General features: G+C 43.8%; 1 protein-coding gene across 3 annotated transcripts in view; it reads right to left on the bottom strand.

The window, feature by feature from the left end:
• Nucleotides 1-14625, bottom strand: part of fndc1 (fibronectin type III domain containing 1) — a 289356-nt gene that overhangs the window by 37086 nt on the left and 237645 nt on the right. For 2 of the 3 annotated variants that reach the window (XM_048601414.1, XM_048601415.1), the window contains one exon: nt 241-320. In XM_048601414.1, coding sequence (XP_048457371.1) covers nt 241-320 — 80 coding nt within the window. Of the gene's footprint in view, nt 1-240; nt 321-2116; nt 2226-14625 lie in introns of those variants that run through there. The other variant, XM_048601416.1, reaches the window with a different exon arrangement.

The raw sequence follows: 14625 nt of genomic DNA, 5'->3' as shown, positions 1-14625 counted from the left end.
TTCAACTAGGTAAGACTGAGTACAATGGCAGCATCACTTCCCTGAAACATATTGGAGAAACAGTTGGATTTTTAGAACAATTCAACAGCTTTCAGAGTCATGTTCTCCAGATGTCCCTTATCACAGATATTTTACTGAATCTCAGACATTGTTTTGTATCATTTGAAAACCTGACTCAAATTCTTAATTCATGGATTACAAATTGAGTATGATAATCATATTCAAAACATCATACATCACCTGATTCTGTAACAAAAGACAAAGCTTCACTGATGGGGCCGTTTCCATATGGATTCTTTGCTTGAATTTTAAAATAATATCTGAAATATAGAAAACATTAACAGTTAATATTAACAGGGGCGGCACAGTGGCTCAGTGGTTAGCACCGCTGCCTCACAGCACCAGGGACCCGGGTTCGATTCCACTCTCAGGCAACTGCCTGTGTGGAGTTTGCACATTCTCCTCGTGTCTGCATGGGTTTCCTCTCACAGTCCAAAGATGTGCAGGCTAAGTGGATTGGCCATGCTAAATTGCCCATAGTGTTCAGGGATGTGTAAATTAGGTGGGTTATAGGGGGATTGGTCTGGGTGGGATGCTATGAGGGTCGGTGTGGACTTGTTGGGCCGAAGGGCCTGTTTCCACACTGTAGGGGCTCTATGATCTTAATTGTTTCACTCAAGTTTGGATTACAAGATGCCACATGCGTCGTAGATCTACCTATTGCACATGGACGGCAGCAGTCAAAGCACAGCTCATTGCAACCATCTCCCATTTCTATCCCATTTTGAGTCTTTGAGCCATACATTCATCTCTAATCTTATTTGCCCTATACTAATTTACATATGCCTCAAGTTATATTCTATAGATTACCACAATTGATGGTATGCTTTTTAATTTGGTGCCGAGCTCCTTGTATTGGTTCACAGAATCCCTACAGTGTGGAAGCCATTCGGCCCATTGAGTTTGCACCGACCCTCCGAACAGCATTCCAACCTGACCCAACCCTCCCACCATATCCCATGGCTAATCCACCGAGTCTACACATTACAGACAATTTCAGCATGGTCAATCCACCTAACCTGCACATCTTTGGACTGTGCAAAGAAATCCACAGTGAGAATGTGCAAACTCCACACAGACTTCAGAGGCTGGAATAAAACCCAGATTCCTCGCACTGAGAGGCAGCAGTGTTAACCACTGAGCCAGCACGCCACCCCATTATGTAGAATCTTAAGTGTTGTCCTGCCTATACCACTGGTACCTACATGGACCAAGATGACCACAATAAGTTCCTTGTCAGCTCTAAGCAGTGCTTAAACCCTGGACTGGGCAGGCGAATCAACATTCTGGATTTTTGCTCTTGACTACAGAGAACAGACCCACTGCCCACTACTACATCATTTCTTATTGTCACGACATTCTTTTTTGCTCCCCACACTTAAATGACTACCAATACCACAGTGCCATGGTCAGTTGGCTTATCCACCTTGCAGCTCTACTGTCACCAAAACAAAGTGAAAGAATTGCAAACTTTTTGGACAACTGGAAAGGCTGAGATTCGTGCACCTTTGTCTTCAGAGTCCCCTTGCCTGTCTCAGATGCAACTGCAATCCCCTGAACACCGATCAAATTAAAATACCTTTTCCTAAGGGGTGCAACTGCCCCCGGTACAGATATCTAACTAACTTTCCACTCTCCCTGTTGTGTTTATAGAGTCTGCAGCTTGGCTTCCAGCTCAATGACTCTGAGTTAAATATCCTTGAGCTGCAAACACTGATTGCAGACATATCTTTCAAGGACACAAGAACAGAAATTGCTGGAAAAGCTCAGCAGGTCTGGCAGCATCTGTAGAAAGAAATCAGAGTTAATATTTCAGGTCGAGTGATTTCTCTCCACAGAAGCTACCAGACCTGCTGAACATTTCCAGCAATTTCTGTTTTTGTTTCTGATTTACAGCATCTGCAGTTCTTTTGGTTTTTATTTAACATTTTCCATGGATCCTGGCATCCACATTTTGCTGCCATGGCACATCACTATCTTGACATCCTTAACGTGTTTTAATTAGCTGCTTAATTATTTTACACAATTATTTATTTCTTTTTATAAAATAGATTTTATGCTTACCTGTACTATTTTAAAACTTGGAAATAACACAGACCTTAAACACTTACCAAATACTCATCAAACAGGTGTTTCTTTACCTGTACCAGAGCAAGGACTAATTCCTAAAAAGTGAAAAAGTTATAAAGAGTAAAGGAGTATCTCTCCATATCTTCACCTAACCCCCTTACTCACCTATCTCTCAGCACTACATTCAAAGTCACATTGAAAAGCTTTACTTATATGTTTTCAGTTAGCTCAGCTCTGCGTACAAAAAAGTTTAAGCTAGTTTCCTGCTCTCCACTGGGGAGCCTGTATATTCCATCCCAGTTAAGCCTGGGTGAAATTCAGAATTTAGGCATTTAAAGTCACGGAACTATTGTGACAATAAAGTAAGGGATTTAGGGCTGGAGCGTGGGAAAGGGAGAGTTCCTCCATTTTCTGTTTGCTTTGCAAGAAATTGCACCACATTTAGTTTAGTCACTCATACAAATGCCTGCACATAATATTCTCTCAATACTTGCTTCACAGAAGACAAAAAGGATCTCTAAGTAAACCACAAATAGCTGCAGCCATACCCTTTAGATTGGCACTAAGTTAAATATTATATCAAGTATATTCATTCTGAGTTCAAAATTTGAAAACTTTGCAGATAGCTCACTATTAGAGTTTTTTTTATTAGAGCTTAGTATTCAAGAAATGCTAGATTTGTTAACAGCATTAAAAAAGGAAGAATGCAACTTAACCATTCTGTGGAGGTATGACCAGTTTGTGACTGGCAAAGTCCCCACGTAGCAGTAATAATAAATACCAACTGGGTGAATTTTAGAAAGCTTGAACCAATCTCCTATCATCACTGTTACAGCAGATCTAAAACAGTGGGTTCCACCAACTGTGATTATTACATTAACAACTCTCAATTAGTGTTGGTTACGAAGGTTAATTTTCATTTCCCCTTGTATTTTTTGTGCATTACTTAAATTTTCAAAGAAATTATTTTCTCAAATGAGGTCAACTCTGCAGCAACAGTTTTTTTTTATAGAATCCCTACAGTGTGGAAACAGGCCCTTCAGCCCAACAAGTCCACACCAACACTCAGAGCATCCCACGCAGACCCATCCCCTTATAACCCACCTAAGCTACACATTCCTGAACACAATGGGTAATTCAGCCTAGCCAATACACCTAACCTGCACATCTTTGGACTGTGGGAAGAAACTGGAGCACCCGGAAGAAACCCACACAGACATGGGGAGAATGTGCAAACTCTACACAGACAGTCACCTGAGGGTGGAATTGAACCCAGGTCCCTGGCGCTGTGAGGCAGCAGTGCTAACCCCTGGGCCACCATGCTGACCCTTTTCCAACCTAACCATCAAATCTCTTTCCAGCCGGAAAGTCTTCAGCACTGTGTGGGGCGAATAATAAGGCATAACCTAAGTAGCAGAATAATCAATGGGCTTTCAATTTTAAAGACAATTCTTTTTCTCATTTTATAAATATTATAATGATAATGTGATTAAATCTATGGTTTAAAAGCTTACATCCTTTGGGACAGATCCTAAATGAAATGGAAACTAACTCTCCCATGTGCTAAAGATCTAAGAATGAATGGAAAGAAAAACTTCCTGTTGAAACTGCATAAAGGTTGACAAAGCCATCAGAGGTCAGCAAATAACAGTTCCAGGTGTAGTAAAGGCAGACTGAAGAAAACATATGTTAGATTCAGAATAAACAAAAAGGTAATAGTTGCAGCTGTTTCAGTATTTTAATTTAGGTGCTGCACACCATCTAGATCATTCTAAGGATCATTAGGACTGGATCATTAGGCCATTCTGCAAATACATACAATTTTGATGATGAAATAACTGCACAAAGACCTGTATCCTGTCACCAAATCACCCCTTATTTACACGTGCATAGTACTTGACACTGATCCAGCTTACTCAGAGCCAGTCCCTAGAAATAGTGAGAATCTGTGAGACTCCTGTTTATTTTTTTAACATGCTACACACCAATATTTTATTTGCGAGGAGACTCCTGTTTATATCTCTCAGTCAGAGCTTTCTGGCCTAGGTTAACAACCCCGTTCAAGGATCTCATACTCAATGAGATCCACCTACCCTCATTACAATCACCATGTTTCCAGGGGCGCAGTCAGAGGGAGGAACACAGAGTAACTGAAACTAAACTGAAAAAGGCGACATCACAGAAGAGCTGTGACCTGATTGGCAGGTAGGAAATCTGTCCTGGATTTGAAAAAAAACTGCAAAACTAATTATTAATTATTAACTAACCATTCAGGGTTTAACTAACTAGTAAGTTAATTAACTAAGCAAAGATGGCTGGGTAGGTGATGTGCTGTAGCTGTATGATGTGGGAGCAGGCTGGTCCCTTTGTGAACTGCAGTGACCATATCTACAGCAAGTGTTGGTTGCTGGAGGAACTTCGGCTCAGAATTGATGAACTTCAGTCACTGCGGCACATCTGAGAGGGGTAGAGTTACCTGGGTGCTCTGTTTCTGGAAGCAGTCACATCTGGTAGATTAAGTACCATACGTTTGGTCAGTGGCCAGGGACAGCAGGGTGTGACTCCAAGTGAGGCAGGTAGAGGGATCCTGCATTCAGGAACAGAGGAGCTTCAGCTTTTGACCTTGTCCAACAAGTACAAGGTACTTGCTCCCTGTGTGGATGAGGAACAGGACTGTGGGGAGGATGAGCCATCTGACCATGGCACCGTGGCACAGGAGGCCATTCAAGAGGGGGAAGCAAAAAAAAAAAAACAGGTGGTAGTTGTAGGAGATTCTATAATTAGAGAAATAGATAGCATCCTTTGTAAGCAGGATACAGAGCCCTGCATGGTGTGTTGCCTGCCCGGTACCAGGGTGAGGGACATCTCTAATCGGCTTGAAAGGATATTGGAGAGGAGGGGGAGGATCCAGTTGTTGTGGTCCATGTCAGGACAAAAAACATAGGCAAGACTAGGAAAGAGGACTTGTTTAGGGATTATCAGTAACTGGGAACTAAATTAAAGAACAGGTCCTCAAGGGTTATAATCTCCAGATTACCGTCCGAGTCACATGCAAATTGGCACAGGGACATGAGAATAAGGGAAGTAAACACATGGTTAAAAGTGTGGTGCAGGGAAGAGAGGTTCTTTTGCAAGGGGCACTCACACCTTAATGGAACAGGATGGATCTGTACCGTTGGGATGGTCTCCACTTGAACTGAGCTGGGACAAATGTCCTAACGAAAAGGGTAAATAGGGCGGCCCATGTTACCATAGGGCAAAAGAGAGGCAAAACTAGACATTGGACCACTGAAAAATGATGGATAAATAGTAATGGGGAACAAAGAAATGGCAGAGAAACTGAATAAGTACTTTACGTCAATCTTCGTGGTGAAAGACACAAGTAATATCCCAAAAATTCAAGCAAGTCGGCGGGGGCAGACGTAAGTATAGTGGCCATCACCAAGGAGGTGGTGCTGGAAGAACAGGAAGGTCTGAAGGTAGATACATCACCTTAACCAAATGGACTACCCCCCACCCCCCACAAACAAGAGTTCTGAAGGAGATAGCTGAAGAGATAGTGGAGGCATTAGTGGTGATCTTTCAGGAATGACTGGAGTCCCAGAGGACTAGAAAATTGCAAATGTAACACTCCTGTTCAAGAAGGGAGTAAGGCAAAAGATGGGAAATTATAGACCTAATAGCCTGACCTTGATTGTTGGTAAGATTTTGGAATCCATTGTGAAGGATGAGATTTCTGAATACTTGGGAATGCATGGTAAAATAGTCAGCATAGTTTCATCAAGAGGAGATCATGCCTGACAAATCTATTGGAATTCTTTGAGGTGGTAATGAGCAGGTTAGATCAAGGAGAGCCAATGGATGTTATCTAACTGGACTTCCAGAAAGCCTTTGACAAGCAGGCAGCTGCTGAGTAAGATAAGGGCCCATGGTGTTAGAGGCAAGGTATTAGCATGGATAGAAGATTGGCAATAAAAGGGACCTTCTCAGAATGGAAGCTGGTGACTAGTGGCGTTCCACAATGGTCAGTATTGTGACCACAACTTTTCATTTTATACATTAATGATCTAGATGAAGGAACTGAGGGCATTCTGACTAAGTTTGCAGAAGATATAAAGATAGGTAGAGGGACAGGTAGTACTGAGGAGGCAGGGAGGCTGCAGGATTTAGACAGGTTAAGAGAGTGGGCAAAGAAGTGGCAGAATAGAGTGAGGGAAAGTGTGAGGTCATGCGCTTTGGTAGGAAAGATAGAGGCATGGGCTATTTTCTAAATGAGGAGAAAATTCAGAAATATGAAGTGCAAAGGGACTTGGGAGTTCTAGTTCAGAATTCTCTTCAGGTAAACTTGCAGGTTGGGTCGACAGCTGGGAAGGCAAATGCAATGTTGGCATTCATTTTGAGGGGACTCGAATATGAAAGCAGGGATGTGCTTCTGAGGCTTTATAAAGCTCTAGTCACACCAGATTTAGAGTCTTGTCAGCAATTTTGGGTCCCATACCTCAGGAAGGATAGACTGGCTCAGGAACCAGTCCAGAGGAGGTTCATGAGAATGATCCCAAGAATGAAAGGCTTAACATATGAGAACTTTGGGTCTATACTCAATGGAGTTTAGAAGGATAAGGGAGAGATCTAATTGAAACTTGCAGAATACTGAATGGCTTGGACAGAGTGGACGTTGGGAAGATGTATCCATTGACAGGAGAGATTAGGACCTATGGGCACAGCCTTACAGTAAAAGGAAGACTCTTTAGAATGGAGAAAAGGAGGAACTTCTTCAGCCAGAGAATGATGAATCTGTGGAATTCATTGACACAGAGAGCTGTGGAGGCCAGGTCATTGAATATATTTAAGACAGAGATAGCTAGGTTCTCGATTGTCAAGGGGATCAAGGGTTATGGGGAGAAAGCGGGAGAATGGGGTTGAGAAACTTCTCAGCCATGATTGAATGGTGGAGCAGATTCAATGGGCTGAATAGCGTAATTTCTGCTCCTATGTCTTATGGTGTTATGGTCTTACGAGAGGTGGTGACTGCATTTGTAGAACTCGAGGTGACTATGCATTGCAATTAACTGAGGATTGAGTTAAATTTCTGAAGGGGGGGCTGAAATATTTTGAGGATGACAGAGTTATGAAGGACTGTGTGACTAAGATTGATGACGTAGAGGCTGAGTTAACTGTTCGCCAATTTCTAAGTATGATGTTATTGCTATTCCTGAGATTTGGTTGAGGGAAGGGCAAGATTGGCAACTAAATATCCCAAGATATAGATGCTTCAGGCGGGACAGAGAGGGAGGTAAAAGTGGTGGAGGAGTTGCATTACTGGTCAAAGAGGATATCACAGCTGTGCTGAAGGAGAGCACCATGGAGGACTTGAGCAGTGAGGCAATATGGGCAGAGCTCAGAAATAGAAAGCGTGCGGTAACAATGTTGGGGGCTGTACTACAGGCCTCCCAACAGCGAGCGTGAGATAGAGGTACAAATATGTAGACAGCTTATGGAAAGATGTAGGAGCAACAGGGTGGTGGTGATGGGAGATTTCAATTTTCCCAACATTGACTGGGATTCACTTAGTGTTAGGGGTCTAGATGAAGCAGAATTTGTAAGGAGCATCCAGGAAGGTTTTCTACAGCAGTATGTAAATAGTCCAACTCGGGAAGGGGCCATACTGGACCTGGTGTTGGGGAATCAGCCTGGCCAAGTGGTTGAAGTTTCAGTAGGGGATTACTTTGGGAATAGTGATCACAATTCCGTAAGTTTTAGAATACTGATGGACAAAGACGAGAGTGGTCCTAAAGGAAGAGTGCTGAATTGGGGGAAGGCCAACAATAGCAAAACTCGGCAGGAGCCGGGGAATGTGGATTGGGAGTAGCTGTTTGAGGGTAAACCCACATTTGATATGTGGGAGGCTTTTAAAGAGAGGTTGATTAGAGTGCAGGACAGACATGTCCCTGTGAAAATGAGGGATAGAAAGGGCAAGATTAGGGAACCATGGATGACAGGTGAAATTGTGAGACTAGCAAAGAGGAAAAAGGAAGCATACATAAGGTCAGGGCGACTGAAAACAGACGAAGCTTTGGAAGAATATCGAGAAAGTAGGACCGATCTAAAACGAGGAATTAAGAGGGCTAGAAGGGGTCATGAAATATCTTTAGCAAACAGGGTTAAGGAAAATCCCAAAGCCTTTTTAAGGAACAAGAGGGTAACTAGAGAAAGGGTTGGCCCACTCAAGGACAAAGGAGGGAAGAGTTATGCAAGGAGTCAGAGAAAATGAGTCAGATTCTTAATGAGTACTTTGTGTCGGTATTCACTGAGGAGAGGGACATGACGGATGTTGTGGTTAGGGATAGATGTTTGATTACTCTAGGTCAAGTCGGCATAAGGAGGGGGGAAGTGTTGGGTATTCTAAAAGGCATTAGGGTGGACAAGTCCCCAAGTACGGATGGGATCTATCCCAGGTTACTGAGGGAAGCGAGAGAGGAAATAGCTGGGGCCTTAACAGATATCTTTGCAGCATCCTTGAGCACGGGTGAGGTCCCGGAGGACTGGAGAATTGCTAATGTTGTCCCCTTGTTTAAGAAGGGTAGCAAGGATAATCCAGTAAATTATAGACCGGTGAGCCTGACGTCAGTGGTGGGGAAGCTGCTGGAGAAGATACTGAGGGATAGGATCTATTTGCATTTGGAGGAAAATGGGCTTATTAGTGATAGGCAGCATGGTTGTGTGCAGGGAAGGTCATGTCTTACCAACTTGATAGAATTCTTTGAGGAAGTAACAAAGTCAACAGATGAGGGAAGGGCTATGGATGTCATATACATGGACTTCAGTAAGGCGTTCGATAAGGTTCCCTATGGTAGGCTGATGGAGAAAGTGAAGTAGCATGGGGTCCAGGGTGTACTAGCTAGCTGGATAGAGAACTGGCTGGGCAACAGGAGACAGAGGGTTGTAGTGGAAGGGAGTTTCTCAGAATGGAGAACTGTGACCAGTGGTGTTCCACGGAGATCCGTGTTGGGACCACTGTTGTTTGTGATATACATAAATGATCTGGAGCAAGGTATAGATGGTCTGATTAGCAAGTTTGCAGATGACACTAAGATTGGTGGACTATTTACATACTGCTGTAGAAAACCCTCCTGGATGCTCCTCACAAATTCTGCTCCATCTGCAGATAGTGAAGGGGACTGTCGGAGAATGCAGCAGAATATAGATAGATTGGAGAGTTGGGCGGAGAAATGGCAGATGGAGTTCAATCCAGGCAAATGCGAGGTGATGCATTTTGGAAGATCCAATTCAAGAGCGAACTATACGGTAAATGGAAAAGCCCTGGGGAAAATTGATACACAGAGAGATCTGGGTGTTCAGGTCCATTGTACCCTGAAGGTGGCAACACAGGTCGATAGAGTGGTCAAGAAGGCATACAGCATGCTTTCATTCTTCGGACGGGGTATTGAGTACAAGAGTTGGCAGGTCACGTTACATTTGTATAGGACTTTGGTTCGATCACATTTGGAATACTGCGTACAGTTCTGGTCGCCACATTACCGAAAGGATGTGGATGCTTTGGAGAGGATGCAGAGGAGGTTCACCAGGATATTGCCTGGTATGGAGGGTGCTAGCTATGAAGAGAGGTTGAGTAGATTAGGATTATTTACATTAGAAAGACAAAGGTTGAGGGGAGACCTGATTGAGGCCTACAAAATCATGAGAGGTATAGACAGGGTGAATAGCAAGAAGCTTTTTCCCAGAGTGGGGGACTCAGTTACTGGGGGGGTCACGATTTCAAGGTGAGAGGGGAAAAGTTTAAGGGAGATATGCTGAGGGTGGTGGGTGCCTGGAACGCGTTGCCAGCGGAAGTGGTAGAGGCGGGCACGATAGCGTCATTTAAGATGTGTCTAGACAGATACATGAATGGGCAGGGAGCAGAGGGATACAGATCCTTGGAAAATAGGCGACGGGTTTAGATAGAGGATCTGGATCAGCGCAGGCTGGAGGGCCGAAGGGCCTGTTCCTGTGCTGTAATTTTCTTCGTTCTTTGTTCTTATCTGTCTCAGTCATATATGTCAGTTAATTTGTATTTTATAATTTACATCAAATTTGCCTATTAATTCTATGCTTAGTTCCTATATCTGTGGTTTCCAAAGTATTAGAATTAATGTTTACTGTCACATATATTCAACGAGTTTTGTGAAAAGTTTATACATTGCCACTTATGGATACAGCTTCTTTACTTGCAAGATTTTAGACAATCGAGAAATAAAATGTCCAGCATTGCAGAGATAAAATTTCAGAACAACAGACCATGCTGGCACCCAGCTTCTGCACCGGGCCCTGGCTCCAGACTGCACCGGCCTTCACCTTGAGGATCGTGAGGCTGGGAGATCGCTTCAGTCCACCACACCGGGCCGAGGACACCATGCTGGAAGGCTGCTACAACAGCCTGCAGGTCGCCATGCCATGCTGGGAGACCGCTGTGACACACCGGGAGGTCACCACAACATACTGGGAGGCCACTATAGGAGAAGTCCGCTGTGCCAGCCTCAGAATTCAACATACCATGCCAACTGGCCGCTCTGGAAGGAGTCCTCTACACCACACCAAGAGGCTGCCACACTATGCCGAGAGCCCATCACGAGGTTGCCTCGTTGCTACAGGAGGCTGCTGCGCCAGGCCGGGAATCATTGCCAGAGGGCTGAGAATCGTCACCGGATGCCAGGAATCATTGGAGAGAAGAAGAAAATAAAGCACTAAGAGGAAGAAAGGGGGAAAATAAAAGGAACTGGCAGAGTGGATGAGCTCTGGCTGGAGCATCCTACTCCGCCACTGTCTTGGCCAGTCCAGTTGCAACTTGCTATTGCAAGTTATCCAAGAGAATATTTAGTATTTTCTTTGTTTGACTTGTACATATTTAAAAAAAAAATTAAACTCTGAATCTTGTAGCTTTATTCAATCAGTAAATAAATGGGATTTTGGATATTTTGATTGTCAAAAAGAAGTTACTGTTCTCATTTGACATCATAACAATAGCAGAGTTCAAAACTACTTTCGAAGTTACATGGTATTATGATGGTATATAGATCATATTAAAATTGTCATTGGCAATCACTTGGTAACAAGTATGGTTGTCCAGCTAGGAAACATTAATATATCAACATATGTTACAATATGAAATCTGAATCATAAACAGCTTATTTCTGTTTCAGTAACATCTTCAATATTAGTAGAGATAGTAGGAACTGCCGATGCTGGAGAATCTGAGATAACAAAGTGTAGAACTGGATGAACACAGCAGGCCAAACAGCATCAGAGGAGCAGGAAAGCTGACGTTTCGGGTCTGGACCCTTCTTCCGAAATGTCAGCTTTCCTGCTCCTCTGATGCTGCTTGGCTTGCTGTGTTCATCCAGCTCTATACCTTGTTATCTCTACCTTCAATATTAGTATGTTATTAAGTTCCTGCCACAATACAAGATCCATTTTCTGGCAATACAGAATTTTATTCTATTCTCTATATGGTTATGAATTAGAATTCTTGTGTAAGCAACCTTTTCAAGAAGCCATCTGGATGCCAAGACTTACTAAGTGACATGAACACGATGACAGGTCTTAGATGTTATGAGAAATGTCTGTAAACTCTGTTAGTCTTGATTTAATCATAAGAAATCTACTTTAGCCTGAAACCATATGCAATCAAGTTATTCAGAGAGAAAAAACACACATCAGGCGTTAAGTTATTTTTCTTTATAATGGAGCTCAAACTTTCAATACTGTATCTGAACAAACAATAATTATGGTGACACAAAGAATATGCTCTCTTGCTATAGATAGTTGGTCAGAAACTATTATTATAATTTAATATAGCAGGATATGCTGAGCATCACGGATCTCTAGCTGTCAGAAGTCAATAACTCTGCGAGGTCCCTTCTTATTAAATATTGGAAAATATCCACCTGGGGCAAGAATGTTTTTAAATTCACTCACAGATGTGAACATTGGTGGCTGGCTAGGTTCACTTCAGATAGTGATGATGAACTGTCTGCTTCAACTATGTCAATCCACAATTCTGTTAGAATAGAATTCTTACAATGTGAAACAGGCCCTTCGGCCCAACAAGTCTACACTGACCCTCAGAACATCCCACCCAGACCCATCCCCCAAGAATCCACCTAATCTACACATCCCTGAACACTATGGGCAATTTAGCAGGGCCAATCCACATAGCCTGCGCATCTTTGGACTGAGAGGGGAAACCGGAGCACCCGGAGGTAACCCACGCAGACATGGGGAGAATGTGCAAACTCCACACAGACGGTCGCCCCAGGGTGGAACTGAACCTGGGTCCTTAGCACTGTGATGCAGCAGTGCTAACAAGAAGGAAGTTCTAGGGTTCTGACCCTGTGACAGTGAAGGAATGTTGATGTCTTCCAAGTCAGGATTTTGAGAGGCTTGGAGGGAAACTTGCAGGTGGTGATGCTCCCATATGGTGATTCTTCTCGATGGAAGTGGCCATAGGTTTGGCAGATGCTGTTGAAGGATCTTTGGCAAATTTCTGCAGTGCATCTTATAAATTGTCCATACTGCTGGAACTGAGCATCGGTAGTGGAGGGAGTTGATGCTTGTGAACGCGATGTCATCAAGAGGGCTGCTTTGTCCTGGATAGTGTCAAACCTTGAGTGTTGTTGCAGCTGCACTCATCCAGGCAAGTGGGGAGTACTCCCTCCTGACTTGTGCCTTGTAGATGGTGGTCAGGGAGTGAGTTACTCGCTAAGTATTTCTAGTCTATGACCTGCCATTGTAGCTAATGTGTTTATACGGTCAGTTCAGTTAGGTTTAGTGTCAATGGTAACCCCCAGGATGTTGATAATGGGGATTCACTGATAGTCATCCCATTGAATGTCAAAGGACAGTGTTTTGATTGTCTCTTATTGAAGTTGGTCATTGGTCCATTGAGGTGTTTAACTGTCCACCACCAATCATATCTGGTTGTGGCAAGACTATAGAGCTTAGACCTGATCTGTTGGTTGCAGGAACACTTAGCTCTGTCTATCATTTTCTTCTTATGCTGTGTGGCAAACGAGTAGTCCAGTTTGGTAGCTTCACCAGACTGACACCTCATTTTAGGTATTCCTGCTGCTGCTCTTAGCATGCCCTCCTACACTCTCCATTGAACCAGGTAGGTCCCCTGGCTTGATGGTAATGGTTGAGTGGGCTATGTGCTGGACCATGAGGTGGCAGATTGTGTTGGAGAATGATTCTGCTGTTGTTTATGGCCCACAGCACTTCATGGATACCCAGTTGAGTTGCTAGATCTGTTCGAGGTCTGTCCTGTTTAGCACAATGATAGTACCACACAACACGATTGAGGAAAAATGTAAATATGAGGTAAAGTCCCCATAGTCTTATCAGATCATAGTCTTCTTCTCATACGAGGGACACGACGGCTGGTGGTCTAACCTAAGCGTCACCATTGCTCAATTGAGGGAAGATGTTGAGGAGGGGGCTGGGGATTCTTCATATAAACCTCTGCCAGTCTGGAATTGAACCCATGATGCTGGCATCACACTGTGTCACTCACCAGCCATCCAGCCAACTGAGCTAACTGACCCCCTTGATGATAGAAGGTATTCTCAATGTGGAGGCGGAACTTCATCTCCTCAAAGACTGTGTAGTGGTCACTCTTACTGACACTTGCATGGGCAGATGCATCTGCAGCTAGCAGATTGGTCAGGATGAGATCAAGTATGTTTTTCAATCTTGTTGGTTCCCTTCCCACCTGCTGCAGACCCAGCTACGTCCTTTAGGACCTGACAAGCTCGATCAATAGTGCTGCCACGGAGCCATGCTTGGGAGTGGACATTAATATTCCTTACCCAAAGTACATTCTGCACCCCTGCCAACCCTCAATGCTCGGCCAAGTATGGTTCAATATGGAGGAGTACTGTTTCATAAACTGAGGGAGAACTGTTCATACTAATCAGCAGGAGGTTTCCTTGTATATTTAACCTGATGCCATCGAATTTCATGAAGTCTAGAGTCACTATTGACAACTCCCAGGGCTACTCCTTCCTGATTGCATATTGCTGTGCCACCATCTCTGCTGCACCTGTCCTGTAGGTAGGACAGGACCTATGAAGGGTAGTGATGGTGGTGTCTGGGACATGATTTCCTGAGTATGACTACATGAGTCTATTGCTTGATTAGTCTATGAGGCAGCTCTCCTAATGGCACTGGCCCCCAGATGTTAGTAACAAGGACTTAGCAGGGTCAACAGGGTTGTTTCTGCCAATTTCTGGTGCCAGGTGGTCAGTCTGCTTTCATGTCTTTGTTGAAGTTTTGTAGTGATTGATACAAATGAGTGGCTTGCTAGCCCATATTAGAGGGCAGTTGAGAGTCAACTACATTGCTGAGGCCAACTTTGACAAGGGAGCCTCCGAAATGTCCACCTTCTTCCGCAACAGAGGATTCCCCAGCACCATTGTTGACACAACCCTCAACCGGGTCCGA

This window comes from Rhincodon typus, chromosome 9, assembly GCF_021869965.1.
Source record: "Rhincodon typus isolate 14 chromosome 9, sRhiTyp1.1, whole genome shotgun sequence".
In the NCBI taxonomy this organism is placed as follows: domain Eukaryota; kingdom Metazoa; phylum Chordata; class Chondrichthyes; order Orectolobiformes; family Rhincodontidae; genus Rhincodon; species Rhincodon typus.
Note: the sequence above shows the minus strand (reverse complement) of the source record. Positions and strands in the feature narration are given on the sequence as shown.